This window comes from Neolamprologus brichardi, chromosome 7 (assembly GCF_056152115.1).
Source record: "Neolamprologus brichardi isolate AB-2024 chromosome 7, ASM5615211v1, whole genome shotgun sequence".
Classification (NCBI taxonomy): domain Eukaryota; kingdom Metazoa; phylum Chordata; class Actinopteri; order Cichliformes; family Cichlidae; genus Neolamprologus; species Neolamprologus brichardi.
This window is the reverse complement of record NC_142110.1, coordinates 37,152,360-37,180,334: the sequence shown is the minus strand read 5'-3', so window position 1 is coordinate 37,180,334 and position 27,975 is coordinate 37,152,360. Positions and strand designations below refer to the sequence as shown.

Below are 27,975 nucleotides of genomic sequence, written 5' to 3'. Positions count from 1 at the left end.
CTACAAATTGTGGAACAGCTGGGAAGACTTTGACTATCTTAGTATCTACAGCACAGCATATAAGACACCGTAAATAATAAAGGATAAGAAAATCTGGAGAAATCTCTTGGACATGCTTGGCATCAGCCAGATTTAAAATACAGTAGTTAGTCTGGAAATGAATAACTATCAACAGCGAAAGGTACAGAAATGTTTTAGAGCAACAAATGTTTCCATCTAGAACAGCAATTTTGTAGGGGAGGACGTGTATATTTAAACAAGATAATATTAAAGCACATACTGCATCTATTCTAACAGCACAGAATTCATAGCAGCAGAGTCTGGGTGCTGAACTGGCCTGCCAGCACTGCAGACCTTTCACTGATTGAAAATATTTGCATTGCTGAGCAGATAGGTTTCTGGAATGGGACAACAAGATGTGTATGAATTGGTCTCCTCAGTTCTCAGATGTTAACGTTTTTAGATGAAGAGGGGATGCTTCACAGTGGTAAACATGCCGATTTCAAAAATAAATTTTTTTTTAAAACATTTATACATTTTCTATGTTCTGTTGTGAATAAAATGCAGGTCTGTGAGATTTTCATACTTCTATTATTATTGTTATTATTATTATTGAGTTTGTTTTGTACAATGAAGTCTACTCCAAATGTTTTACTGATGTATTAAATTGAATAAAATGATATTACAACACACACAATACACACAACAAAACGTAATCAGAAAAACTTACACATTCAAAAATAAATGTTCAATTTAATCTGTTTAACATCCGAATAAAAATACATGATCCTCATTGAAAATGCACACGTTATCCACAAGATGGCGCACTCGTATTTCTCGCCCTTCTCCAAAAAACGTTTTCTCCCTCCTTCCTTTAATCTGATTACAGTTATGCGATTTAATAAGCTGCTATTTTCATTTCAACCAGAAAAAACCCAAATCTCTCACATTATAGGTCTCCTGTCATTCGGACCTCCTCTTGTGTGAATCGAAAACAGACTGCCGGGAAATCTGTCATACACGAATAAAGACAAGCTTCGATAAAAGTACACGAAAAGAGTCAACACGGTTAATCTCCCGGACTGGTTTGGTGTGTTTATCTTTGGAGGTCCTACAATCTCATATGATCTTTTAGCCGTTTAAATCTTGCACGCAATCATACATCTTTACTGCAAGTAAATCCTGTAAATCAAACACGGAGCGATGAAAATATTTATTTATTAAATTAATTAGTTTTGTATTTCAAATTCCAGCTTATATTTATTAATTTTAAGCTTTTTTTTATTTAGCTGAATTTGCTTTTGCTTTGCTGGTGACAGTCGAAGTCTAAAAGCCTTAAAAAAAAAAAAAGAAACAAATAATAATTCGCCTAGCATATCACTTTTATTCTGTAAACCTACTGCACATATATTTTGCCTTTAGTTCCGGCATTTTTGGTCCTGTGAGTACTGTGTGCTTTGTATAACTGTTCCTAAGGCCCTGTGTTTTTCTAAGCAAATTTCCACCTGCCGTTTGGCCTTTTCATTGGCTAAAACCACAGTCAGATTCCGCTGCGAGATTGAAAATCAGGGAGGGGGGTGAGCGGGAGGTATAAACCTGATAGGTTTACACTGCTTTTCAAAGACTTTTGGAATCGACGCATCTCTCCTCTGAAACTTGTTTTTCTTCCAGAAAAAAGGAAATATTAACTGGGTTATTTTCCCCCCGTTTGCGTTTGTTTTCGTCTCTAGAAGCTGCGAGGAGCTACAAAATCAGCAGGGGGACATTTTCTTTTTTCTTTTTTCCTAATCTTCGCGGATTTTTAACGGTATGAAATAATTAGACGCACTGAAATCATCTCATGTGAAGCTTTGAGATAATTAAAATTCAAATAAGAGGAGAATTTCCGGGAGTTTAAGTGTATTTATTTATTGTTATACTCTTGACGTTGACGTAAAAGCCTCGATCACCTTTTTTAAAAAAAAAAATATTTTTAATTATTATACTTTTCCGGTCTAGGATCACCATGCCTCTGTCGTTTATGGTAAGAAGCAAAAAGTTCACTTCCTACAGGCAAAAAAATTTCGATGAAGATGACTCGGAGGCCTCCGCAACATCTGGTAAGTCTTTAAAAAAAGAAGTGAGTTGATCTGAATAGGTGAAGAACGGGGCACTATTAAAATAATTAAATGAAATTACTGCTGCAGGGTGTAACTGCTTTTTATAGCAACCCCAAATCTCCTTGCCGTCTTAAACAAATTTTTATTTGTTTTGCAAATTAAAAAAAAAAAAAAAAAAACTTCTAATGTTATTTGTAGCTTTTTCTTATTAAAGAAAATGCCTAATTGAACAAAAGAAGATATTAATTTAGATTTACTTTCTCTCTAATCAACCGAACTTGTTTTGGATTTGCAGAAATCCCAGCAGCCGTTCAGACCACAGACATTTCAGACAGGCCTAAGTCAGAGGGGCAATCTTCCCCTGAAGACCCCCGCCTACTTACTAAGGAGGAACCGGAGCTTGAATGTCCCTTACCGCTTCACCCAGAGCCAAGCAGACCTCTCATGACTCAGACACAGCCATACTACCTGCCAGGTAAGTTTAAAAACTTGCCATCTGGAAGTCAAAAGACTAGGCTGGAATAGAGACTGCATATCAGAGGTGGAAGTAGACGTGGCCCATTAGTTTTGGAAAGCATTTTAAAGCTTCAAAGTTGGCATTTTGACCACAGTTTTATATATTTATTTATTAAAGATTTGCATATTCGGATGAAAAGGGGTTAAAAGTTATTCTCTTAGGCTGAGTAGCTAACTAACAAAACACGAATTTCACTCACAAAACCTAAAGTACAAACTCTTTGGTCTGTACCACATGGTTATCAATCAGATTATTAATCAGACTGCTGTAACTGAAGAGTGTAACTGCTATTCATAAGCTGGACCTTGTTTTTGTATTATTTTGACTCTGACATAATATTTTGTTTGATGTGTTTTGAGGTAATTTGATTTTTATTTTGTAACATTGTAATGGTGTGCAGTCTTGGCCAAGTCTACTCTGAAAAAGATTGACTCTTAAGGGATAAATAAAAGGTTTTGTTTTTTTTTAAAAGAAAGAATAAAGATTGTTCCATTAATGAGAATGAAAAGGCACTAACATCACAAAAGCTACAGCTGTCTCTGTGTCAGGACAGCAGTCCAGTTAACCCCAGTATATAGGTGAATGCACTGTAAAAATATTCAGCTCCATTGTCAGCATATATTTTTAATATCAGTTGTTAAACATGTTTTTCATGCTAGGAGGTATCCAGCACTTCCACCTTGGCTTTGTTTTTCATGTGTAGAAGTTTCTGTTTGCACTGGCGTTCCACTCAATTTTGCATTACATGTTATCCAAATAAGTAACAGATATGTACATCTTTAATGTACAGGATCCTTTTTGTTTTCAAGAAAAATACTATAAGGAAAAACAGTAATATTTCATGCTTTCATGCTGAAATAGAATTATAGCCTTATGCTTACATCTACGAGATTGAGGAAAAAATGACAAGGGTGTGATTTAACAGATATAAAGCAATATAATTTTTAGGCTGGATTGGCCCTTTCATGTTTTACAGTGGTTTTCTTCACTGCCAACTATTTTCTAATTACTTAAATTTTCAAAGGTTAACTGAAGTTTTTTAACTTCTGCCACCTAAAAGAATCCAACATATGTGTACTGTTGTTACGTGGCAGCCATGTCATCTGATGCATGCTTTTAGAGGCTATTGGTCTATTCACAGTTAAAATCATTAGAACTTGCTGAATTTCAAACAATTTTCAAGCCTTTTTAAACTATTTCCAATGAACCCTCCGCAGCTCAGTCTTCACAAACCTTGTACCACCCCACTGAAAAATTTGTGCTACTGGAAAAACACCCCTGATGCAAACTTTTTAAAAAGGCATCTATAACAAATATAAGATATGCTTTTTTTTGTCTCTTATGTGTGCGCCCTTTAGAGCCTCACTTAGCTGACTTCCAACCTTATGGCTCACAGTCGCCTTATGCCTGGGAGACATTGTCTCCTTCCTACAAGCTCCGTCAGATGAGTTTCAGCCCCAAAGTGCTGCAGCATGCCAGTAACCTGTACAGCACCAACATCAACCGTAGTCCTCAGCCTCAGCAGCCTCTAGACTGCAGCACTCACTACTCGCCTTCTTCGAACACCTATCACTGTATCACCTGTGACAAGGTAGGTACCGCAGCTTAGGCCAAGATCAAAGGCTTAAAACTGGTTGTGCAGCTCGCGAAGCTGTTATGTCAGGTGCAGACATATTTCACGGCTTTCACTTTGTCACTTTGACTCCACTGACGAGTGCAATTAAGGGCAAACTGTGTTCTAGGTATTTTCAACTTCCCATGGACTGGAGGTTCATGTCAGAAGGTCTCACAGTGGAATGAGGCCGTTTGGCTGCAGCATCTGCAGAAAAACATTTGGTCATGCTGTCAGCCTGGAGCAGCACATGAACGTCCACTCTCAGGTATACTGACGAAGCAGGAATTATTTCAGTGTTAAAAGAGTTTAGGGACCTGAATATGCAGAGGACAACACATCTTGGCCTTTAAATCTTTAGTGTGGATTAGGCTTCAATTTTTTACTCTACTTGTCTGATATGCTGACAGCTTTCAAGATTCATGCTTACATTTAGTGAACACAACTATAGTTCCTATTCGTAAAATGCTCTTGATCATTTAAAGTAGGAACAACGAAGGAAATATGAACATATACATTTCCTTTATTACAATTTTTCCCATCAAAAGGTCCCAAAAATCTACTAAAATTATTGGAATGAACTTTTAAAGACACTTTTTTCTGACATTTATTCACTAACTGATTATTGTGCCTCACTTTTTTTGTCTTTGTCCTTGATCAGGAAAAAAGTTTCGAGTGCAAGATGTGCGGCAAATCCTTCAAGCGTTCATCCACGCTCTCGACACACCTGCTTATCCACTCCGACACCAGGCCTTACCCCTGCCAGTACTGTGGCAAGAGATTTCATCAGAAATCTGATATGAAAAAGCACACCTACATACACACTGGTAAATGTCTTAACATTCTCACAGTTTGTGACCATCAGTGTGACCCTGCATATGATCCATCTTCAGCAATCACCTGCTTTCCAGGTCAAGCATGTAGGGACTATTTCTAGGAGTAATATAACTGCTGATAAATCAGAAAAAGAAGCTTAAACAAATATCCTGTTGATTTGCATATCTGGGTTTCCTCTTCACAGAGCTCTGTAAAAGGAACTGTAGTTTATATTTGTTGCCAGTCTCTCTATGTCTCTGACAAATCTGAACAATGGCCTGATTCTTCTCTCATGGTTTTAATGAAAAATGTTATCTGTATGATGAAAACGCTTGGCACCATTTTTGGTAATGTTGGAAAACCTGATTTTACCGAAGCGGTGAAAAGAAAACTATAACAGTTTTATACAAATCACTTGAAAATTGTCCAAGTTTTGATTGTGCAGATCAGGGGTGTCAAGCTTAAGGCCCACTTGACAGCTTTGGGAAATATGTATAAGGGCATACATTTTGGATTTGGGGAGTTGTGGGGAGTGAGCTACCAGAACTTTTTTCTGTAATTTTAAACCTTTTTTAATTGTACTGACAGATTTCCTTCATTCACTCCAGCAGTATTTCTTTCTTATGTAGAAAAACTGAGATGTATTGTGGACATTGTGCTTCCTTTTCTCCTGTAAAATGCAGTTTAAACTGACAAAAATGGGAGTTTCACTGTTCCAATCCACTTAAGATGAAAGCTGGCTGTATGTGGCCCATGATGTAAAATGAGTTTGATATCCCTGGTGTAGATTTCTTACGGCACGTGTCCTTCTGTGTGTTTCATTTTCTTTTTGTAGGTGAAAAACCTCACAAATGCCAAGTTTGTGGCAAAGCTTTCAGCCAAAGCTCCAACCTGATCACACACAGCCGGAAACACACAGGATTTAAGCCCTTCGGGTGTGACATTTGTTCAAAGGGCTTCCAGCGCAAGGTTGATCTGCGCAGGCACCACGAGAGCCAGCATGGCATAAACTGAAGAGGAAGTGTTCTCTTTCTTGTTGTTGTTGTTTTTTAACCTGTGTGATAAATAATATTTAACAATATGCTCAGTAGAACCCAGTTAAGGTTAAAAGGCACTATGTAAGTTACATTGAAAGAAATCTTTCAAGATATGAATGAATGTTTATTCTGATGCACTTTTCATTGTGTTGTTGCAGTGTTGCAATGTTCCATTACTTAGAGTCCAATAAATATTGAAGCAATCTCAAATGTCTGTGGTTGTTGTTTTTGAATGAGGCAAAATATAATACTTGGTCCTTTGTCACCTCATGGTAAAATACACACATAGTGTGATGAACATTGTAAACAGACTTTCCCTTCCCGACTGGTTTATTCTGCTTTCCATAGTTAGAAACACATACAGGATGAAACTGTGACTCAGGCCCCAGGTGGAAATCTCTCGCAAGACTAGATATAGTGTGTAGTGGAGTTATCCTGCATTCAAATAACACCCAGAACATTATGCAAATCCAAGCGCAGGGAGCCATTCGTTCCAGAGAGTCGACTAGAAAGCAGCTACAGGAAAGTTAGAAGCAAATACATCGTCCAGTTTGATGTTCAAGAGCAAAAAGGAGCTCTGTAATCTCAGTAAAAATCAGAATAACACAAACCGTCTGCCCGGCCATACTGTATGTTTTCCCTACACACCTTTAAATGGCCTTTGCAGTACATTCAGCCTAATGGGATACAGGGATTAATAAAAGGTTGTTGAAAAGGTACCGATTACTTACTCAGCTCTAACCACACCCAGGCAGCCTGTTGGATTTACTTCAACAAACAAATGGCGATTCTAATGAAGACACACCGCCCTCCTCAAACACCAAACCTGTTAGGTTTAAGCTGCTAAATGCAAATCAGATCTTCACCTGCTCTGTTTAAATCTGACAAGAACTTAAAGAAGCACTGTGAACATTTAAAGTGAACCCAAAGTTGAAGCTCCCACCCACCCCCACCTTCCCTGCCATGCTGTGATGTAAATATGATGATATCAGTTTTGGTGGATCGTTACTGGTATGTTAGAATGAATAGTTTCTGTTGTTCAATGCATGCATCTATATCCACTATGCATGGGCCTAAAAGACTGTGAAAAAACGAACAGCTGGCACGCTGCAAGACTCCAGTCTTACAGTTTTTCCACTATGCAAACTGCAACAATTCACATCTGTTCTCCAATTTTCATTGATATTAAAAATGTTGCGCATTACATATTTTGTTATTGTATGTACGTCTGAGTTTACCAACCTCAGTTGCCCACATACAGCAGCTCTCCACTGTACAGTTAAAGAACTAGATGGCTTGTAGATAAATAGATATACAAAAAGTATAAAAACATACATTATAAATTCAAGAGCAAGTGTGTATTCAGTTGTGTTAGTGGTGCAGAAATCAGTGTTTGTGAAGGGACGAGTAGAAACATGAGGGCTTACTGTCAGGCAAACAAATCTGAGGTCTCTATGCAAAATTTGTTGATATTACAGTAGGGTCTGTTGTTATCCTCTGCAACAGTTAGACTTACTGGTGCTGCAGCTTGTGGGTGTGAGGAGACTGAGCAAATCAAAATCCTGCCCAGGTAAACCAACAGAAAGGGAAGGAGAGGATCATCTTGGGTGGAACCGAGCAAACAGGACATGGGTCCTGAAAGAGGAGGGGTGGTGCTGCCTGGGGAAGCCTGGGGGAAAACCGGAGAACATGAAGGTAGCATGCATGCCTGCATGTGTCTGCAACAATCCCACATGGAAGCAGAGGCATACAAAACCTTAATTAAGGGGAGTAATTTTGATTTTCTAACACAATTGCCAGACATAGCAGCTGTGTTAAAGTTGTGTGTGACCAAAGTGGGAGCCACAGTTAATTTGTATATCTTGTTGCCTGAGGTGCTGTATCCTCAAAGTTGTAAATCTACTAAACAGGAAACAGTCAGAAATACTCTCACAAAACAAAATTTTTTAGAAACTGTATGTAAAGATATGCAAAATCCCTGCACGTTTGCATGGAGTGCAGGACAGTGAAATATTTTGAGTGTACTTGTTTGATGTGTCTCAGATGTCTGTAAAATGGCTTCAAGTTTCTGTCTGACCGGTGGTGTCAAATGTCAGAATCATACACCAGAAACAGTCTCAGCACTGGCAGCAACAGTTATCTGCCAAATCTGATCCATCCAGCAAATAACCAAACCAACAAATTAAAAAAAAAAAAAAAATCAAGACTAAAACATAAGCTCTTTGTGTTATGAACAACACACCCTAATCCACATGCAGGTACTGAGTGTGTCTCTATCTCACAGACACAAGCAACAGGCGAGGTGATAGAGCACAGCGCTGAATTTGTCTTGCAAATTTGATCTATGCAAATGAGTCTCAGCCAGTACATTGGAAACTCTGCAGGATGAAGGCCTGAGGCATCAATGACATATTCATGGAAGACAGAGCGGGAGTTCCCCTAGTGGTGTGTCTTTTCCTGTAAGATCAAAGGAACGTCACAGGTCTCTCAGTCATTACTGTTGTAATATACCAGTAACCAAACAAAACTTGTGCCACAAGACACATCTCCAGCTTGCTCTGGCTGTGACAGTTGATCCCAGAAACAAGGGATAGACTTTTTTCCCTTTTTTCTTTTTCTTTTTTAAGCTTTATGGCTGACATCCCTTCCCTGTTCCTCTTGTTATTTGACATTCCTGATGATTCACAGATTTAGGATTGAAATGACTTGTCTCACAGATTTAGTGTAACAATTTAATATTTAAGAAGATAGCTTTCCTGCCTTTTTAGCTCGTTGTTCTTCATAATATCATGCCGAAAATACCCTGAACAAGAGTGGTTTTATTAGTTTCAGTTTAATGACACCAGATCTCTCACCATCATGACTGTACTATTCAATTATGGCTGTTAAGGTTGTGTCTACTATAGGACATAACGTGTGACAGCCAATGTGGTGTAAAGCATTAAAATATAATAACCATGAATGTATTACTATGCACTCAAAATTTTGGTATAATCACTTCTTTTAGGTGGATTTTTGGACCGGTTCATAAAGACCTCAGAGGTGTAAAATATATATAGCCTGCAAGTGCTAAAATACAAGACATAAAATATATTTTAAAAAACACAAGGAAGCTAGAGGTTTGTTGTCTCTGTGGAGTCAGGCTTGTGTGATATGCCAACGATCCATCATCGGCAAACAGAAAAAACCAAATACAAAACAAACTGTCAGCAGATTTCCTCTGTAAGACTGGACTGGGGGCAGATGCCTCATGATCACAACCACTGCTGTCACACAACGTCGGGGTGTGATACTATTTGATTGCCAGTGGCACAGTTTTGTGGTCCTGCCTTCCTCTAGATAAGTGCAGGGATGACGTGTACAAACGGACACACCTACAAAATGTTCCACAAGAGTCATGAGAAAAACAAAAAAACAGATTAACATGTTTAAGGGAGCTTCTTGTCTTTTTTAGAGGCAGAAACAACATGTTGCATTCAAGTTGCATCCAGACTGTCAATAATTATAAGGAGAGCTTCAGCACTGCAATATTTTAATTTAGTTTAGGAATGGTGACCTTTATTGGCTCTTCAGCTCCTGAACTGATCTTTTTACGTACAGGCAGGTAATAAAATATTATTTTGATGTGGAAGATTCTTTCACTGTGTTGTCTTTCCACCATAATTAAAACAAAATTGTAAGCAATGATAAGTGTTAATACTTGCTGGGATGTCCTGGTTGGCCAGCAGTCTTGGATGTAAGCCATGTAGTTATATTTTCCTGCCAAAACAAGGTTCTTTGTACAAAACAAGTCACATTGGTTAGTAATTAATCATGGCTCATTTTCCAGTAGGAGATCTTGAGATGAGTTTAAAAGCAGATACAGCTTAATCTGCAAAGGTTGATTCTGTTCATCTGGACGCAGCGTTTTCAGTGGGAGAAATGTTTCGTCACTCATCCAAGTGACTTCTTCATGAGCAGATTCAACCTTTGGAGATTTACTTACCTGGATGATTGAGAATTCATCAAGATGATACAGCTTCATGTTATTTTAGTCTAATGCTGTGGGCCAGTCTGTTGGTCTTTCACGTCACAAATAAAAACAAAAAATTCAAACAAATAAATAAAAAACATCTCTATATAAGGTGTTTAGCCATGGCTGATAAGGGTCTTAAAGTCTCTTGAATCTATCTTCTTCAATAGTGATATTTTCCCACTTGTTGTTCTGATGATGGTGACAGAGAGCTCTTTAAAGTTTGGTCCAAAATATTTGCCTAGCAGTTCAACTGGGTTGAGAACTGGTGACTTTTCAAGCCTTTCAGAGGCTCTTATGGTCCTTGGAAGGACCATTATATGCTGGAAAAAAGCGTTGCCATCTTTATAGAAGCATTTTATCAGAGGATAAAGTGATCATTCAAAACTACTTGATTTGTAGTTCAACAAGTAGAACTAAACCATACCAGAAAAAGTGGTTTAAGAAACACAGCAGAGCCATCTAATGACCTCACCATGAGATCCTACAGGTTCATGTTTTATCTCCAATTTTTCGTCAGTCTCTAGGAATATTGCAGGCATAGTCCCCAGAGGATGAAGCCTGCTGTGGTACTGTAAGAAACACTAATGAATCACTACAGTAGGCTCCTGCACATGTGACTGCACATATTATAGATGATGAAGCACACTGGCCTTGCCTGAGTACTGTGTCGAACTTACCAGTGACCATATTTTTGTTCTATGAATACATATACATATATACATCAAATGAAAGAGCAGAAAGTTTGAATTTTTACATAGTGATAATGTGAAAACACTGATTGCTGGAATATTTGATCATTGCCAGGAATAGTGTTACATTTTCAGCCACTAGGAGAAAGAATCTGTCTGCCCTCACAGACATTAAGCTTCCTGTTGTTAAATGTTAAATATTATCCCATGTTTTTAGAGCAAACCCTAATTCGAACTCTTTCCCCGTGCCTGAAATGGAAAACTAATATGTGAACGAGTTGTCACAATGGCCTCTTGTATAAAGCAAACACAGAGATTTCCATTATGCCCTGCACACAGAAGGAGCTCACAGGCCTCTGTGAGTATGGGATCTTCCCTATTTATGCTATAAAACTCTGGGGAATATTGGGCAACTCACTAGGGGGATTGAAAGTTTGATTTCACTGAAATGTGCTAATAGCTACTAAATTAACCATTAATCATTAGGCACACAAAATCACAAAAAAAATGATTAAATCAAATAACACAGGGAAATAAATTCCTACATATCTTTACCTGGTCATGCAACATTTGACAGAAAGTAACAGCAGGTCATTGATTTATTTTAGGGTCTTTTCAGCATTAATAAGCATCTAGAAAACATGCAAAAGACACTTTTTAAATGAACTAGAGAGCAGTAAAAGAAATCACTGATACTAATCTTGTGCTTTACATACAGAAAATGATTGGGCTTTTGTAGGTGTGGCCTGAAGTTCACATAACACATCCAAATATGACCATAAATACAGATTTCCTTTACAGCTGATAAACCGCCAGCTGCTGAGATGAGTTGACAGGAGAAGGGATGTGCTGAGTGAGAAGTCAGAATGAGTGGGAGGAAAGGAGGGGTGAAATCTGTGGGCAGCAGACTCTTCCAGAGTGAACTGAGCTGTGGAGGCCGACTGATAACCTTATCATGGCCTCCCCACGCTGTAACGGCTGGAACAGGCCAGCAGCAAGACAGGGAGGAGTGTAGAGGCCCTCAAGCCAGATACCACCAAGAGCTGGTTGGATATCCAGTGGATGATGGCCCCCCTAGAGGAAAAAAGGGACGTCAGAAAGACTAAAAAATCTTCACTTCACCACAGCACACAACAGATTGTCAGTCAGAGTCTTGTGTGTCTTTTATCCCCTCCTCTTTATCATGAAACAATGAGCCACAATAGCGTCTACTGGGATAGGACACTAGGACGTTAGGAAACGTACATGCAGGCGTTACTAACCGCATCATTAAAGCCTTTCTTCTGTTCATGTCATCCAGTATGTAAGCACTTTATAGAGTCATAGTTAATGATTATGATACAGCTCTGCTTTATCTGCTCCACCAAGGCAAAATGTCTACCATAAAGGAGAAAGTGATCATCTGTTTTATCTCTGTGTTTCCAGTATATATCTTCCTGTAATGGAAGCATGCAGTGTAACCAACAGTTTGATCATTTATACTGTATAGTTGCAGAACACCTATGCATGTAATTAAATAAATAAATAAATAAATAAAAGTGCTGCTACTGATGACTGTTAAAATCTTGTGTTAAGCCTTGGACTCGCTTAAAAAGTAAAAGAAAACAAACAAGAATCAAAGTAAACACAGTGTCACTATAGACAAATATTTACGTTGGTAAACACAGAAAACTGTTGAGCCTGCTCTCTTCTCTGAGGGGGTGACAGTCAGTTTGCATTTTTGGGAGGGGCAGAGACCACTCCTCTTTGCCTCTGGCAACTGTGGTTCTGTCTTTCTGAACAACTGTATGTTCATCAACTGTTAAAATATCAGATTTTATAAGATTGTTAATGCTGTACAAAAAATAATGTTCCTTCAGTCAGACTGAGAGGATTCAAAAAGATGGTTATTTGTGTTAGCTTTAATGTTGTCTAGCAAGACACCGCCATCGTGAGGCCAAAAGTAGTACAGCAGCCATCTATTTTTCTAGTAACTACTATATACTCAGTGGCCAGACTGATTCATTCTGATAGGAAGGCAACAGTTACCCAATGAACTACTAGTTACAACCAGGGTCAGCAGAAGAGCAAACCTAAACACAAAACACCAGACGGGCCACAGCAGCAGAAGACCACACAGTGTCACTCCTGTCAGCTAAGAACAGGAATCTGAAGCTACAGTTTGCACAAGCTCACCAAAACCAGACAATAGAAGATTGTAAAAATCAAAAATCAAATCATTTGCAAACTGGTTTCCTAAACATTAAAAAACATTAAAAGATCTTAACCCAAAAGTGTACCTTGGGGATGGAACAGGATTAGAGTTAGGAGCAAGATTAGGCAAAAAGGATCCAGCTGCTATTAACAAGATGTGTAAAAGGTGTCAGATGAATGTAAATTCCCTGGGACAAATGTTTTCTTCCCTGTTATGCAACCATAATTTATAATCACTTAGTTTTTGCACATTTCAAACTGCATATCATAATGGGCTAATGGAGTTGTACTTTATCTCTTCTGCCAGGTAAAAAAAAAAGTGCACTGTGAAAGAAACCTCAGAACTACAGGAAGAAGTCGTAATGAGTTTTATCTCTGTGTCTTCCAGTAGCTGACCTTTCAGTGTGCTCTCTCTGTCATGGAAGCTCTCGGTGACTTTCTGTAGCCTGTATTCACCTCTTCTATTTTATTCTTTAAAGTAAAAATATTTAACTAAAATGTCACAAAGTAATTTACCAAATTGGAAAAATAAATCATCTTATGCTTTATCACAAATGAACATTATTGGAAAAAGTAAAAGTAAGATGATCCTATGATAAGTCTTAAAAAAGTATTGACTCGCCTAAAGGTATGACAAAAAGAAGAAAAACAAGAATCTATGTAAACAGAGTGTTACAGCAGATATTTATATATATCTGCCTATATAAGTCAGCAAACATTGTCATCCCCTCGGAGTAGAAAGCAGTCTCAACAGTTTGCAGTTTGTGGGATACGGGACAGAAAGACAGTGACGGCAGTGAATCTCTCAGTCAAATCAAAGATACATTTAGTGACTGTATAAGTACCCAGCGTTTAATACAATTTAAAAATACATGGACTTTACATTATGTTAAAGCAATAAAGAAGATCTGCACATCACCATCATGAGGCCAAAAGTTGTACAGGAAGGTGCATTTTTTTAACAGTGCCTATAAAAAAATAAAATGAGCATAAGAACCTACAGTCAAGTATTTTCTAGTATTATTCTTTCTGCACAGTGAATGAAAAGGAAATATTTTTTTTAAAAATCCCCATTAAGGGATAAACAAAATAAACATATTACATGTTAATAGCATATATATAGTCTATAGTATGTATAGTATATTATGTATAACATACAGAGACCAATTATTAATGCTAAACTAAAGGGGAACCAAAATACATGAGTGAATCCAGCTCTTGGGAGCCTGAAGCATTGCTCCATTCTGGCTGCCTTTTGTACTTTGTTTTTACTGTGATGTAAAGTACTATATTCTACCAAAACATATAAATGTATTTTAACAAAGAAAGTGAAAAAGAAAGATGGAAAACTCTGAAAAAAGAAAGTTGTATTTGTTTCTCACAAAACATGACATTCTTTTGTAATGATTTGAGAGAAAAGCAAGAATCAAAGTACATACGGCGTCACATTAGACAGTTGTTGCCCCCCCGTCTACAAACGCACACACACACACACACACACACACACACACACACACACACACACACACACACACACACACACACACACACATTTAAGCCTGCAAACATGCAGAAAACCGTTAAGCCTGTAGTCTGCTCTGAGGGGATGACTGCCAGTTTACAGTATGAATGAAGACACTGTGACAACACTGGGCCTCTCTTATGACTGTCTCGGGTTTAAATGAATAATACACGTTTTCAAATGTGAATGAAAATAACTTGATAGCTTGTACTGTTTAATTTTGATATTCACCATTATAAATAACAAAATATGTTCAATAAGGAAAGCACATTACTGTGTGAAACTACACCTACATATAATGATTTTTATATTGTTATTACTATATTTTGCATTATGTAAAAGAAACAAAAAAGGACTGAATCAACACAGGTGACCCAGATGCTAACAACAGGCAAGATGTCTTTTAAATAATAACTTCAATGGGTGAAAACTATTTACTGCATAAAAGATGAAAACCTTTAATCATACCCCCTGCAAGAGGCTGAAAAAAGCTTGTATTTATAGTGTTGTTGTTATGGGATTTTAAGTTGTTTAAAATGAATTTATAAGTACACACCACTAACCACATTGTGAAGTTTGCAGACGACACAACTGTGGTTGGTCTCATCACTGACAATGACGAGTCTGCCTATAGAATGGAAGTGGAGCAGCTGGAAGTGTGGTATAGATCCCACAAGCTCACCATCAATGTGGACAAAACAAAGAAGATGATGATCGATTTCATAAAGTCTGGCAGAAATCACCACACAGACCTCATCATAGATGGTGCTGCTGTCGAGAGGGTCAGCAGTGTTAAGTTCCTGGGTGTACACCTAGCTAATGACCTGTCCTTTTCCATTAACACCGCAGCAGTTATCAAAAAAGCACAAAGCGTCTCTACTCCCTCAGGAGACTCAGAAAAGCAGGACTCTCCACACTTCACCTCACACCATTGAAAACATCCTGACACAAAGTTTTACATCTTGGTTTGGCAATTGCAAGTCCTATGGGAACCGTCAACTCAATAGGATTGTTAAGACTACCAGGAGGATTGTTGGTGCCCCTCTCTCGTCTCTGGAGGAGCTCTACAAACAGCACTGCATATGCAGAGCTATCTCCATCATCAGAGACCCCCACTACCCCTCGCATAGCCTGTTCTCCCTCCTGCCGTCTGACAAGAGGTACAGGAGCATCAGCTGCAGAACCACCAGGATGCTGGAAGGGTTCTTTGCACAAGCTGTGAGACTGATAAACAGACTGTACCCCCTCCCCACCCACTCAGCTATTCACACGGCTACACTGTGAGGTCCACAAACGGACTGTAATGCCCCCTATCTACACACGCATGCACACACACACACACACACACACACACACACACACACACACACACACACACATACAATATACTCCCCAGATACACACACTACCTAATTTAACCATCCCTTTCTGTGAAAGGACTGCTTCTACCTACCCAAATGAATGTGACTTGAGTTTGTTTTATAACTTAGATTTGATGTTATTTATCCATACCCATTGTTGCAATTTATTACTGCCTTTTTACTACTCTTTTTAAGCTTATTCTTTTTAAACTGTATTGTTTATTGCACTTTAGAGGCTGGTGAGAAACACTATTTCGTTTTTGCCTGGGTTACACCATACGAAATGACAATAAACCTGTTGAGTCTTGAGTCCTGATTGTAAAAGGCTACCGGAACGTCATGTGTGCTGAAATGTTTCCGCCCGGATTTATTTTGAACTTGAACACATGCTTGTACGGCTGTTGGTGCAGGAGTTAGATGTGTTTTCTTTCGTGTTCTTTTTGGCTAAAGTAGTTGGTTCATTACATTACTCTTAATTGTCGCCAGCTAAGAAATCAGTATGGCGGATATGAGGGACGCGAAGCTAGATTTTACTCTCAAGGAGCTGACGTTTTCCCGTCCCGCCGAACACGAGGATGTCCCGGGAAGCTCGTCCACCGTGGAGCTCCAGGACAACAAGTTGGTGTGTGTGGAGTATCCGGGGGTCTTCAGCAGCGCGGACAGGATGCTGGCCACTCTGGGTGGTGAACAAAAAGTAACAAAAGTAAGCGGAATATAGCTGGGACACAGATCAGTCTCGGGCTTTTATTTTGAAAACCATTGTGTCGTTTATGTAGCCCATAGCTCATTTGCTTCAGAGTTCGATGCGTTTTGCATTCATTGATGCTCTTCTGCAAAACATGGTTGTAATGAGCGGTTGTTTGAATTACTGTTTGAGTTGCTGCCATGTGATTGGCTGATTAGATGTTGCAATAATGAGCAGTTGAACACGTATCCAACAGAGTGACCAGTGAGTGTATATGTGTATGCATATAAAACATGAGCCTAAGTGAAAAAAAAAAAAAGCCTATTTTTCAACTCCACTAAAATTTTCCAGTCATCAGAAGGTATTATTCCCTGTTAAATGAGTTTGATGCCTTAATGACTGAACCATTAACAAAACAGATGAAGGGCAGCCTGAGATATTTTAAGAAGAAAAAACGATCCATTGCAACAATGTGTCTGAGCTTTTCCCCATTCAGTACATCTGCTGTCCTTACATGACCACCAGAACCTAGGATCACAGTGGAAAGGCAATAAACTGTAACACCAGTTGTTGTTGTTTTTTCATCTTTATGATTATAACAACATTTTAACATTTTTAACCTTCCAGATAAAAAAAGCTGTCACCAAGGGAGGAAGGCCATTCGTAAATCGTTACCCAAACAATTAGCACAAATTATTAGAATTATTTTTGCCTTTTACCTTCTTTAGCTCCAATCCATTGAAGACTTTCTCATGAGCGCCCTCTCCTGCAACCTGGCTTAATTACAGCCAGGTGCACTGGCTCCCATAGGTTGAAACAGAGAAATTTAAATGCTGTGCTCCACTGAGATACACAAATAACAAGTTGGTATTTAAATTTCTTTGAAGTTTAAATATTTCATAGAACACATGAAACATGTGTTCCTGCCCTTGGTTGTAGCTTTGTGGGATTGGAGGGGAGAGCTATTTTATTTGAAATGTATTGTCTATTTTTTTCTGTCTTTTTGCATGTAAAATTGTATTTTTTTGTGGGTAATTAACTGATACTCAAATCATTCTCACTTTTGTGGTTAATACCTGTACCCTTTATTTCCCATTAATCCCACAGACCTATTCCAACCCCAGCAAGCGTCTCGAGCTGCGTTACCGGCCCCAAGACCCTTTCTGTCACTCTCTGTACGGAAACCGCGTCCCATCAGGCAACCTCCTCCTCAGAGTGCGACGGCGGGTGCGAAAAAATGACCCCAAGGATGCTGAAATCCACATGGACATGCTCGGAGTCATTGGAACCACATACAAATTCACGGGTGTGTCTCTCAGTTATCCACCTGTAGCATAATAAAGTGTTACTTTTGTTAGCCTTTGGTCCTCTTTCAATGTTTGGTTTCACTTTTTTAAGAATCTCTAATATTTATTCGTTCCTCATACAGTTTATACGTAATTTAGTAATGATGATCTTACAGATGTGGCATCTTGATCATGTTAAAAGTGAGAATTTAAACAATCAAAGGAAATCCAGTTTGACTGATGCTGTACATGTTTACTACAGTGCCCTCCAGTGGCAGATTTATTTATTTACTTTTTGTTTTAGACAACTTTGGAAGATTGCTTCAGACATCAAATCTTGTGCCAGCACATGAAACAAGTAGATGAAATATGAAGATTATCGGTGCAATTTATTGGGCGCAGAATTTCTTTTTTTTTCTTTCAATGAAATTCAGTAATGGGGGGGTCACATCTGTGGGAATTATATTATATATTGTCTTGACACAGGGACCCTCCCATGATCTTACCAAACATCATATTAACTTGTTTTAGGCAGTGGTTTTCATATTTCTGGCATGCCACACTTCTGAAAACGAAAAATGTCCATGCCCTCAATCCCTTTGTCTTTGTCTTAAATTCCAGCATGGCAATGCTTTCTGTCACAGGGTGGTTTGATCTCAGACAGAAGATGACAGCGTATCAGAAAAAGTACAAATAATGCCAGTGACAATGTTTGTTCTGATGTTTGCCGTTTGCAGGGCTGGCAGACTTCCAGTGCCTCGCTGTGCATTCAGAAGGTGGAAAACATACGTCTTTGTATGACAAAATCATCCTCCGCAAACCCGAGAGTCAAGAGTTCTTTGAGCAGCCCATGCCTTACTTTCTCCCCCCACCCATCTTCTCACGCCTCGACAGTCCCGTGGATTATTTCTATCGGCCTGACGTCCATCTAAAGTTAGTAAACCACTGTAAACCCCCAAACAGCAATATTGGGAAGCCTTTATCGATTTTTTTGAACTTTTAGTTTCAGGGTGATACCTATAATATTTCACCTCTTTTTTGCGTTTGTAGCCAAATGCCAGGTGACAGTAAGAATTTCATTGGTTTAAATCGCGCTGGCCGGCCCCACAACGCCATTTTTGTCAGCTTCGCTGATCCTGTCGTGCCTGCAGAGTGCCTCGAGGCAGCTAAAGTGACCTGGAAGCGAATCTGCATGAATGAGTGTGACAAGAAGGCTGAGGAGCAGCTGAAAAAGGTGTGTCCAGCACTCAGCCACACTCTGATTGCAAGGGTCACTAGTTGATAAGCGCTGGAACTGAGGGGAGATTGCACAGCTGTATTTACATCTGCTCGGACACTTTGAAAACTCTGTCTTGTTGTGTTTTTTGGCTCACAATCTGTATCTACTGGTATTTTTGTTCATTTTCCATCAGCTGATTTCAGAAGCGCAGCTCAACCAACAATAATCAGCAGTTTTCTCTCCAAAATAGCAAAATGTTACAAGGCTATCTTTTATATAATGTTACATAAATATTGCTTTCCATCATGTTTGGTTATTATCTAATCTCAAAATACTTTGCACCTAGATGTTTGAGAGCCGGCCCATCTGGTCACGGAACGCAGTCAAAGCCAACATCAACCTCCACCCTGATAAACTGAAGCTGCTGCTGCCCTTCTATGCCTACTACATGGTGAGGTTATCAGCGATTTCACTCAGGTGTTTTGAAATATTGAAATTTTAATTAAAAGAATCTGCTGTACTTACTCAGTCTGCCCTAAAATCTTAGAAATGTCTGTGTTTGCTTCCACTTTAATCAAATACCAGTGACATTGTCATGAATAAGAACGTACACTTATACAACTGTGTAGTGAATGAAATACTTAAAAAAACAAATATAACCTATTGATATTTAGTTACTGCATAGCAATAAGCAGAATTTATATTTGTAGGGTGAATCCGCTTTTAAGCTTAGAGGTAATTTAGCTATAATAGTTTACTTTACATTTCCCTATTTGGCTAAAAGCTTAGCCATTGATTTAAGGCTATGACTTATTTAATATGATATTGAATAAGTAATATCCATTTACTATACAACATTGAATCAAGTCAAAGCCTAAAATGCCACAAGTGTTAAAAAATAAATGCTCAAAAGTAATAAAGGTTTACTAGATTACATGCTTTTGTTGATATTATTATGTCCATCTGCTGGACGAGAGACTTGTGCAGTCTCTCATTTCCTGTAAAAAGAGATTAACATAGGTAGACTTTTTGTATGTAGGTGACAGGGCCGTGGAGAAGCCTGTGGGTGAAGCTCGGCTACGATCCCCGAAAGACCCCGGAGGCCAAAAAATATCAGATGCTGGATTTCAGGATCCGTTGTAGCTCCAAGCACGGTGAGAGCAGAATTTCTCCGTTTCTGTTGAAACTTTTTCTACATTTAACATCACCGTTTGTGTTTCAAAAGGGCAAAAAACAAACTTGAGCAATTTAGTCATTTTGCAAAATCAGCTAGTTTGTTATGATGAGCATTTTTGATTTCATTTGTTCCCATTTTTAGGCTACTTGCTATCCAACATACCAATAAAAGCCAAGAGAAGCTCCCTGAACTACAGTCTGCCAAACACATTAAACAAGTCAGGTAAGTGTTTTAGAGGTATGGAGGATAATGCGAGCCTATCAGAGCCTCTGATTTGCACATATATTCACACAAAAGGGAAAGCAGTGAGTGCAGTGTATGAATTGTCAAGACTCAAGTGTTTTAAAAGTAACCTTGTTACTAAGTTAGTAAATGAAGTCATTGCTTTATTCAGTGTTGTGCTGTCCTTTTTTCCCCAGCACCCCAGCCAGCTAGTGTGATGGATCTTCCCACTCAGGAGTGTCCCAGCAGCAGTCGAGATCCAGCTCCAGTCACATACCAGCTGAAGGTCAGTGACCATTATCAGAGCAAACATGCTAAATGTTTTAAGCACACACACCTTCTATAGTTATAATATCAGGCTTTAAAAAATCTTTTTGATAACACTTATATTTAGGCTTAATGAGGTACGCTGTTGGGGGACTTCCCATGATACACTTCTCCTTCATTCCCCTCATTTTATTCCTCGTGTTTTTATAAGCCTCTGTTGATAGTCAGTAGGTTTTGTCTGCTCTCTCATAAGTTGTTTTGGTGCTGCTTGTTAATTGTTTTTTATATGTTCATATTTTCCGTTATATTTTTCCCCATCCAGTCAGAGCCTTGTCTTCCTGTTAAACAAACCTCTTGCAGGATGGCGAGGGGATTTTTCATTTTGAAATTCTCTCTATTTTTGTGTCTTTAGAATATAAAGCACTGTGAGGTGACCATTGTTGTAAACTGGGGCTTTGTAAATAGAACTAAATTGAACCCAAGTTGAATTAAAGCTCTCCTTCTTCATGGGACTCTGAGTATTCTTCTAGAAGCATGCTTAAAAAAGAATATATGATGGGATAAATTTCATGATTATATGGCCAGAGTTTACAGTATTGTGCAAAGGTCTTGAGTCTGAAGCCATGCCTTATTTCTTTACATTTAGCCTGAAATACATACAGCATTTAAAGACTGAAACAGCTCTGGGGAGGCCAATCCATGACATGATTTTCTATCCAGGTATTCTTTTACTGTTTGGAAGTGGGTCGGGGATCATGCTGAAAACTGAACTGCTGTCAGTTGGATACTTTCCAGATCCCATTGCATGTTGGATTAAAATCTAAACACGCATTTCTGTGTTTATAAATCAGTCAGTTTTGACAAGACACCACTGGCTGAAATGCAGCCCCAAATAATGACAGAGACGCCACGGTGTTTTACAAATGACACTCACTGATGTAAAGGAAATGAGGGGTGGATCAAAACTTTAGCCCAGTGCTGTTTGTTTTTTTTTTTGGAACACATTGACATTTCTATAGCATGATAGTGAAAATGCCTGAAGCTACAAAGGCATTTAATGACAGTCTAAATGCAAGCTGTCTTGCAAAAAAGTAACGGAGAAGCTGTCTGTGTCTCTGTTTCATCTCCACAGGAATCATCCTACATTTTCAGAGAGGGCATGCTGCCTCCTCACAGACAAATGTTTTACCAGGTCTGTGATTTGGATGTGGAAAGGTAATACACAGTAATGTTCATAACGGTCATATCTACTCTCATCTGTCATCATTTTTCATCTAAATAAAGTTGATCAAACTGACGTCTGGGTTTTCTACAGGTCCTCTCACCTAACTCCTAAAAATGTTGTTAACTAAAGATTCTCAAAGAGTAGATTTAACTGCTTTTCAGATATATTTTGTATACTCTGATGTGCTGGCTGTTTCTGTTTTTGGTGGGATAAGAGAAGATGTGCACTTTAGCAAGATGTGCTAATGTTAATAGGGAGGAAAACATGAAAGTACGATTCTGTGAAATTATTTTTTATAAATACATAACAGGAGCAACAATGAATAAGATTTTAAATTTAAATTAATTTTAAATATAAATTATTTTAAAGTATCCAGTGTAGCATTTTAATTATCTGGTGGATTTATCAAATATGTCGTGGTTTGCCTTTTGCAGCATCCAAAAGGAGATCGAGCAGAACAACGGAAACGAGCAGCACTGTGACGAGCGTGACGGCTGGTGTGTCGTTGGCACCACAGACAAGCTGAGGGACATGATCTCAGCCATGATCAAGGCGGTGATCAGAGCACAGAAGCCAGGTAAGGAAAAAGTTTTGACTCTTATTACTGTGTAATAAGACTCTTATTACTGTGTAACCGCCTTGATTATTAGAGTACGTTAACTTGACACAGTGTGCACCCAGAACTTGTTTTACTTTTACTCCAAATCATGCCCTGCTCTTAGTTTAGTTTCTCACCTGATAGTTTGCTATCAGGTGCTCTTTGCTCTTCTCTATTCATTAGCTGCAAAGCTTTTTGCCCTCCAAGCCTACTTATGACCATCTGTCACACTTCATATCCTGATCAGGCTGATCGGCTGGTTACAGATGTTATACAGAGACTCCTAGTTTCAAGATAAATCCTAAAGATTGATAGAAATCCTACTAACCTGATGTGTTAATATTTGTGACCTTTACAAAATAGTTAAATGGCTAAGAAAATTAGTCTAAAGGTCTGTACAGCTGTTTTGTGTGTATTTAAGACTGTCAACTGGGTGCTTGACAGTTAACTTGGCATTAAATATGAATAAAATGTGAAGCTTTCCGCCTTGCAAGGCCAGCAGCTACTCCAGTTACATAGTCTAGTTTTAAGTAAAAGAGTGTGAACAACAACTGGATGTATGGAAAGCCAGGACTGCCATAATGAATTAATTAAATACACCATTAAATAATTAATTAAATGTGTCAATAATTAATTAAAATGGAAATAATTAATTAAATAAATAGTTATGACACATGTAATTAATTAATTATTGACACATTTAATTAATTATTTATGTATTTCACATTTTAATTAATTATTGACACATTTAATTAATTATTGACACATTTAATTAATTATTTATTGACACATTTAATTAATTATTTATGTATTTCACATTTTAATTATTATTGACACATTTAATTAATTATTTAATGATATATTTATTTATTTCATTTTGGCAGTCCTGGCGCCTGGCTCTCATCATGAAATAATTTTATCTGTCAACCTCACCCATCAAACTCAGGGGGCGGGGCTAACGCTGATCGACTCAAAACCATTGCTTTGGCCTGGTGGCCATTGTTTTTAGCACGCAACAACCAGCATGTGGAAACTAACAGAACTGAACTTTGAAAAACCCTGTTTGTGTGTGTCACCAAATACAGTTTTAATATTTTTTTAGCCGAGAATGTAGTGGTTTAATCTTCATGTGTCTGGTCGGTTTCTCAAGATACAGCCTCTTTGCAAAAGTGCTTCGATGATTTCGGAGATGTCTGCCCAGTCTCACGGCAAAGCGTGGATAGACCCGCTCGCCTCGCAAGCAATCGAGCTGTTATTACCACCGACAAAGTGCAGGCCCCGGTACACAGCTGTAATAATCCCCGCTGACACGGACTTCTTTTACTGAGGTTATATTTATCAGGGTTTTATTTCCTGATGTTCTTATGTGTCCTACGTGTTTCAGTCGCCAATTCTGAATTATAACTAACATTAAAAACATGTTTAAGGAGGAGAGAGAGCAAATAAATTCGATTAACAGCTGATCTTTGGGTTTTTGTTCAGTAATCAGCGTGACCTGTGTATAAACACATAAAAGAGATAACGTTGGTGTTCCCTCATGTAGTAACTGCTTTAACTGTACAAAGGTTGTTCGAAACTATGACACACATACAGACTTCATGATGTTCGGCTAATATTTTTATTGTGAATATTAATCATGAGGGTAAACTGACCTGTACACCACAGAGCGAGGTCAGCATATCCACGATATCTTCAGCTCTCTGAGGTAACACAGAGTTTCCCAGCTGACTAATCTAACGGTCATCTACGAATAATTCACGGGTCATATCAATATGATTTTACAGAAAAGCATCCTTAATACTGCCAACTATTCCAGAGACGTGAAAATCTACAGCATAAAGAACAAAAAATATAGCAGTCTAACACAACACTGTAACAGAGATGAACCGTCAGTTTGTCGCAGATCAAAGTGTAATGAAAGCGATTGGTTGAACAGGTGTTCGTGATCTGTGTTTTCTGCATTTTCGTCAGCGTAAGAGACTCAGCAGCAGATTAGAATAACAGTTATACATTTAATAAATTACCAAATGAATGCAAGAAACGAGCAAACCTGTTCCGACAATTTGAGTTTGTGTTCCCTCAGCTGCAGACTGTTTAAATGTTTGAGAGGAAGATTAGATATAAAGCAATCGTCAAACATAGACTCAGTCTGCGTTCACATTTGATATGAGGCCAGGACGGATAATGGCTGTGTCCTGTTTTAAGATCATACATGTAAAATTGTTGTCTGACCTCCGTCGATCCAGCCGCTCAGAGTTAACTGAAGTTAACCTGGATAAATTATAGTTAAGGAGTATCACAGATGACCACGTGAGCTGTGTGACTGTTCACTACTACACTGAAATCAGTAGGCTATTACTGAAATACACGTGCTATTTCATAAACTATGATGTAAAGTCCTACTAACATGTTTAGTTTTAAAGGACACCTTCCTGCCTTATTAGCAGTATTAGTTTTCTTCTAACATCCAGAAGTCTGCACCATGTGTTTCATAGTTTGTAACAAACCTTTGACAGTTAAACATAACATGACCGAAAAAGCAAAAAAATAAATAAATGAATAAAAAGAGAGAGAGAGAAAAAAAATCACACAAATTATATGTTAACCTCATTTATTTTTAGTTAAATAAACTCTAAAAATTCTAACAGATCGCTGGTGCCTAGAATACAGTTGAATAACTATTAAAAAACAGATGATATAATATTTCTGTCCAGGTTGCAGTCTGCATTATAAACATGTAGTTGGAAACTCTGCTCCTCTCGGTGGAAATGCGCCTTCTCTTTCCTCTTTGTATAAAAACATTTTAAAAGTCAGTTTAATCTCAAAATTTACTGTTAAATCCAAAACACACCAGATAAAGAAAAGCGAATGGTTCAGTCTAACACATGTGCCAGTGAACCATTAAACGTCTGTAAAACGGTGCAGTTATGAAACGTAACTTTAACCTCAGCCAAACCGATTTGCTCAGTTGTAAATAAAACAGCGAAGTAAACGTGACCCGACAGACAAGTGAGTGAATTAAGTCCAGCGTTTAACACTGAGAGCTAAAACTCAGGTGAGGTTTCAAAGCTGTGTGCCGGTGATTGGACATCAGCCGCTGATAGGACATCAGCCACTGATAAAGTGGGTTTGTGCTCTGTTGGGAAACAAGCTCCAGCAGCTCTGCGCTCGGGAAAAACTATATTTACTTATCTTGTGCAGAAAAATGTGCTGAGGTTGCGTAATATCGAGCACCGGCTGCCCAGTTAAACTGTGACTATCACCAGGTAACGTGGGCGTGTTTCTTGAATTAGCAGCAGGTGTTAAACAGCTGACAGGTGAGGAGGAGGATGCATGCAGGTAAACTGAGGGCCTGTTGAGCTGATCGCTGGTTTCGTGAGAAAAATGTCAGCTCGTTCTTTATGTTACAGAAGCACAGAGACACAAGACCAGGTGGAAAGAGACGATCGTTCGGTGAAAATGAGAATCTGCGAATGCAACATGTGGAACACGGAGAGTGGAATATGTAAACAAACCGGTTAACGTAACCCCCTCGGTGCACTCTGCATGCTGACTGTTAGCAGAGCTACTGAAATCTCTGAAAACATCTGAGCACTTTTGCAAACATGTTCTATGTTGACAACCTGACCCGACATGTGAGGATTACAGCGCGACATTCGCGGCTAAAACACTGTTAAAAGTGTAGTTGGTGACAGAAAAACGGGGTATTTTAAAACTACACCACCAACATTGCTGCCTGTGATTTGAAATGCATTCTGGGATACCTGGCTGCCCCAAGTCTACACAAGCAATCGATTATCTAGGATCGACCTGTTTTGACTTACTTTGCACGGCAACCAATCAAATGTTAGAGAAGCTGCATGGGCAGCGTTAACCCCGCCCCCTGCGTTTGATGGGTGAGGTTGACAGATAAAATTATTTCATGATGAGAGCCAGGCGCCAGGACTGCCAAAATGAAATAAATAAATATATAATTAAATAATTAATTAAATGTGTCAATAATTAATTAAAATGTGAAATACATAAATAATTAATTAAATGTGTCAATAAATAATTAATTAAATGTGTCAATAAATAATTAATTAAATGTGTCAATAATTAATTAAAATGTGAAATACATAAATAATTAATTAAATGTGTCAATAATTAATTAATTACATGTGTCATAACTATTTATTTAATTAACTATTTCCCATTTTAATTAATTATTGACACATTTAATTAATTATTTATTGACACATTTAATTAATTATTTATGGCAGTCCTGGCGTTCCATATGGATGGACTGAACTATGTTCAGATATTAACGTTAGTCAACCGGTGGTCCAACTGAGATTGCAGCCCAGGCACCTTTGCTGGGCACCGTTCTCTTTCTGTCACTATCCAATATCTGCAAAATGCCAACAATAAATCTTTAAAAAAGAACATCCATGTTTTGAGCAAAATTGATTTTGTTATCCATTAACGTTTTCTTTGATAGTAGGTCAACTTCTTATGTTTTTGGTTCCATGATTGAAGTCAGAATTCCTGCAGAAACATTGATGCCCTGCGTTGTTCTAATAGAAAAATGCTGACATGCTACCCTAAAAATAAACCTGTTTGTTTGTGCACTAACATTTTGAAGCACTGATTATGGATTATCATGACAAACCAAAACTCATAGACAAAACTTAACAGTGACTATTTTCAGTATTTGAAGTAATTGAGTCCTGAACAAGACCACCTGGCACCCACTTTTTACTTTTTATTTTTGGTTTTGGCTTTTTGTTCTTTTACCTGATTTTTCTGTTTGTCCTTCAGTTTTGCCGGAATTACCCAAAAGACGAAGACGTAAAGGCCAAAGCGTAAAAGATGTTTATGCAGAAGAGGAGGAAGATGAAGTAGGGGAGTATGAGAATAGGGAGGATGAAGAGGAGGATGAGGAAGATGAATTTCAGCCATCTGAAGGAAGTGAAAATGAGATGGAGACCGAAATTTTAGATTACATCTAACACAATAAAACCACGTATTGACATAAATTTGACTGTTAATATGTTGTATCATCAGTTTCTTTAAAAATGTGACCGTGTAAATAAAGAAATTATGTTCTTTTGAAAGGTTTGTAACAGTTGTGTTCCCTTTGTTGTTAATGTAGAGAAACCGTTTGTGTTTGCGTTTAAATTGACATTTTTGTTAGTTACAGTATAACTGGAGTTCACCATGGACACAAATAAAGGTTCAGTTTTTCTGACCAAATAACATTCATAACCAACATTAAAAATCGCCGGATGCCATGTCCTGCTGTTGTGGTCTTCCTCCTTTAGGCGTATTAAATTAAAAAAAAAAAAAGATAGCAAAGTAACTAACAAACAGGTAATTACTTAAAATTTGCAACAAACGACTACAAATTGACATGATAGCATCACGCAGTTGCTGGTGAATTTTCGACTGTAAGG

General features: G+C 38.2%; 2 protein-coding genes across 2 annotated transcripts; both read left to right on the top strand.

Annotated features, from left to right (window-relative positions):
- The first annotated feature begins 1,600 nt into the window (after positions 1-1,600).
- On the top strand, positions 1,601-6,280 carry LOC102794245 (zinc finger protein Gfi-1b-like). Its single transcript, XM_006795643.3, has 7 exons — positions 1,601-1,807; positions 1,999-2,099; positions 2,395-2,574; positions 3,975-4,207; positions 4,359-4,496; positions 4,890-5,055; positions 5,880-6,280. The coding sequence occupies exons 2-7, from the start codon at positions 2,006-2,008 to the stop codon at positions 6,056-6,058; spliced, it is 990 nt and encodes a 329-aa protein (XP_006795706.1). The 5' UTR covers positions 1,601-1,807; positions 1,999-2,005; the 3' UTR covers positions 6,059-6,280.
- A 9,964-nt stretch (positions 6,281-16,244) lies between these two features.
- gtf3c5 (general transcription factor IIIC, polypeptide 5) lies at positions 16,245-27,806 on the top strand. The gene is made up of 11 exons (XM_006795644.2): positions 16,245-16,564; positions 17,654-17,852; positions 18,570-18,765; positions 18,883-19,066; positions 19,398-19,502; positions 20,091-20,205; positions 20,370-20,450; positions 20,648-20,736; positions 21,850-21,932; positions 22,377-22,519; positions 27,341-27,806. The coding sequence occupies exons 1-11, from the start codon at positions 16,361-16,363 to the stop codon at positions 27,529-27,531; spliced, it is 1,590 nt and encodes a 529-aa protein (XP_006795707.1). The 5' UTR covers positions 16,245-16,360; the 3' UTR covers positions 27,532-27,806.
- The last annotated feature ends 169 nt before the right edge of the window (positions 27,807-27,975 follow it).

Bases quoted from the DNA above. Each gene is read 5' to 3' on its own strand.
- LOC102794245 (XM_006795643.3), top strand. From the start codon at position 2,006: ATGCCTCTGTCGTTTATGGTAAGAAGCAAAAAGTTCACTTCCTACAGG. The intron at 2,100-2,394 runs GTAAGTCTTTAA...TTGGATTTGCAG, and splicing joins GGAGGCCTCCGCAACATCTG to AAATCCCAGCAGCCGTTCAG. The intron at 2,575-3,974 runs GTAAGTTTAAAA...TGCGCCCTTTAG, and splicing joins ACAGCCATACTACCTGCCAG to AGCCTCACTTAGCTGACTTC.
- gtf3c5 (XM_006795644.2), top strand. From the start codon at position 16,361: ATGGCGGATATGAGGGACGCGAAGCTAGATTTTACTCTCAAGGAGCTG. The intron at 19,067-19,397 runs GTGTGTCCAGCA...CTTTGCACCTAG, and splicing joins CTGAGGAGCAGCTGAAAAAG to ATGTTTGAGAGCCGGCCCAT. The intron at 22,520-27,340 runs GTAAGGAAAAAG...TTTGTCCTTCAG, and splicing joins GATCAGAGCACAGAAGCCAG to TTTTGCCGGAATTACCCAAA.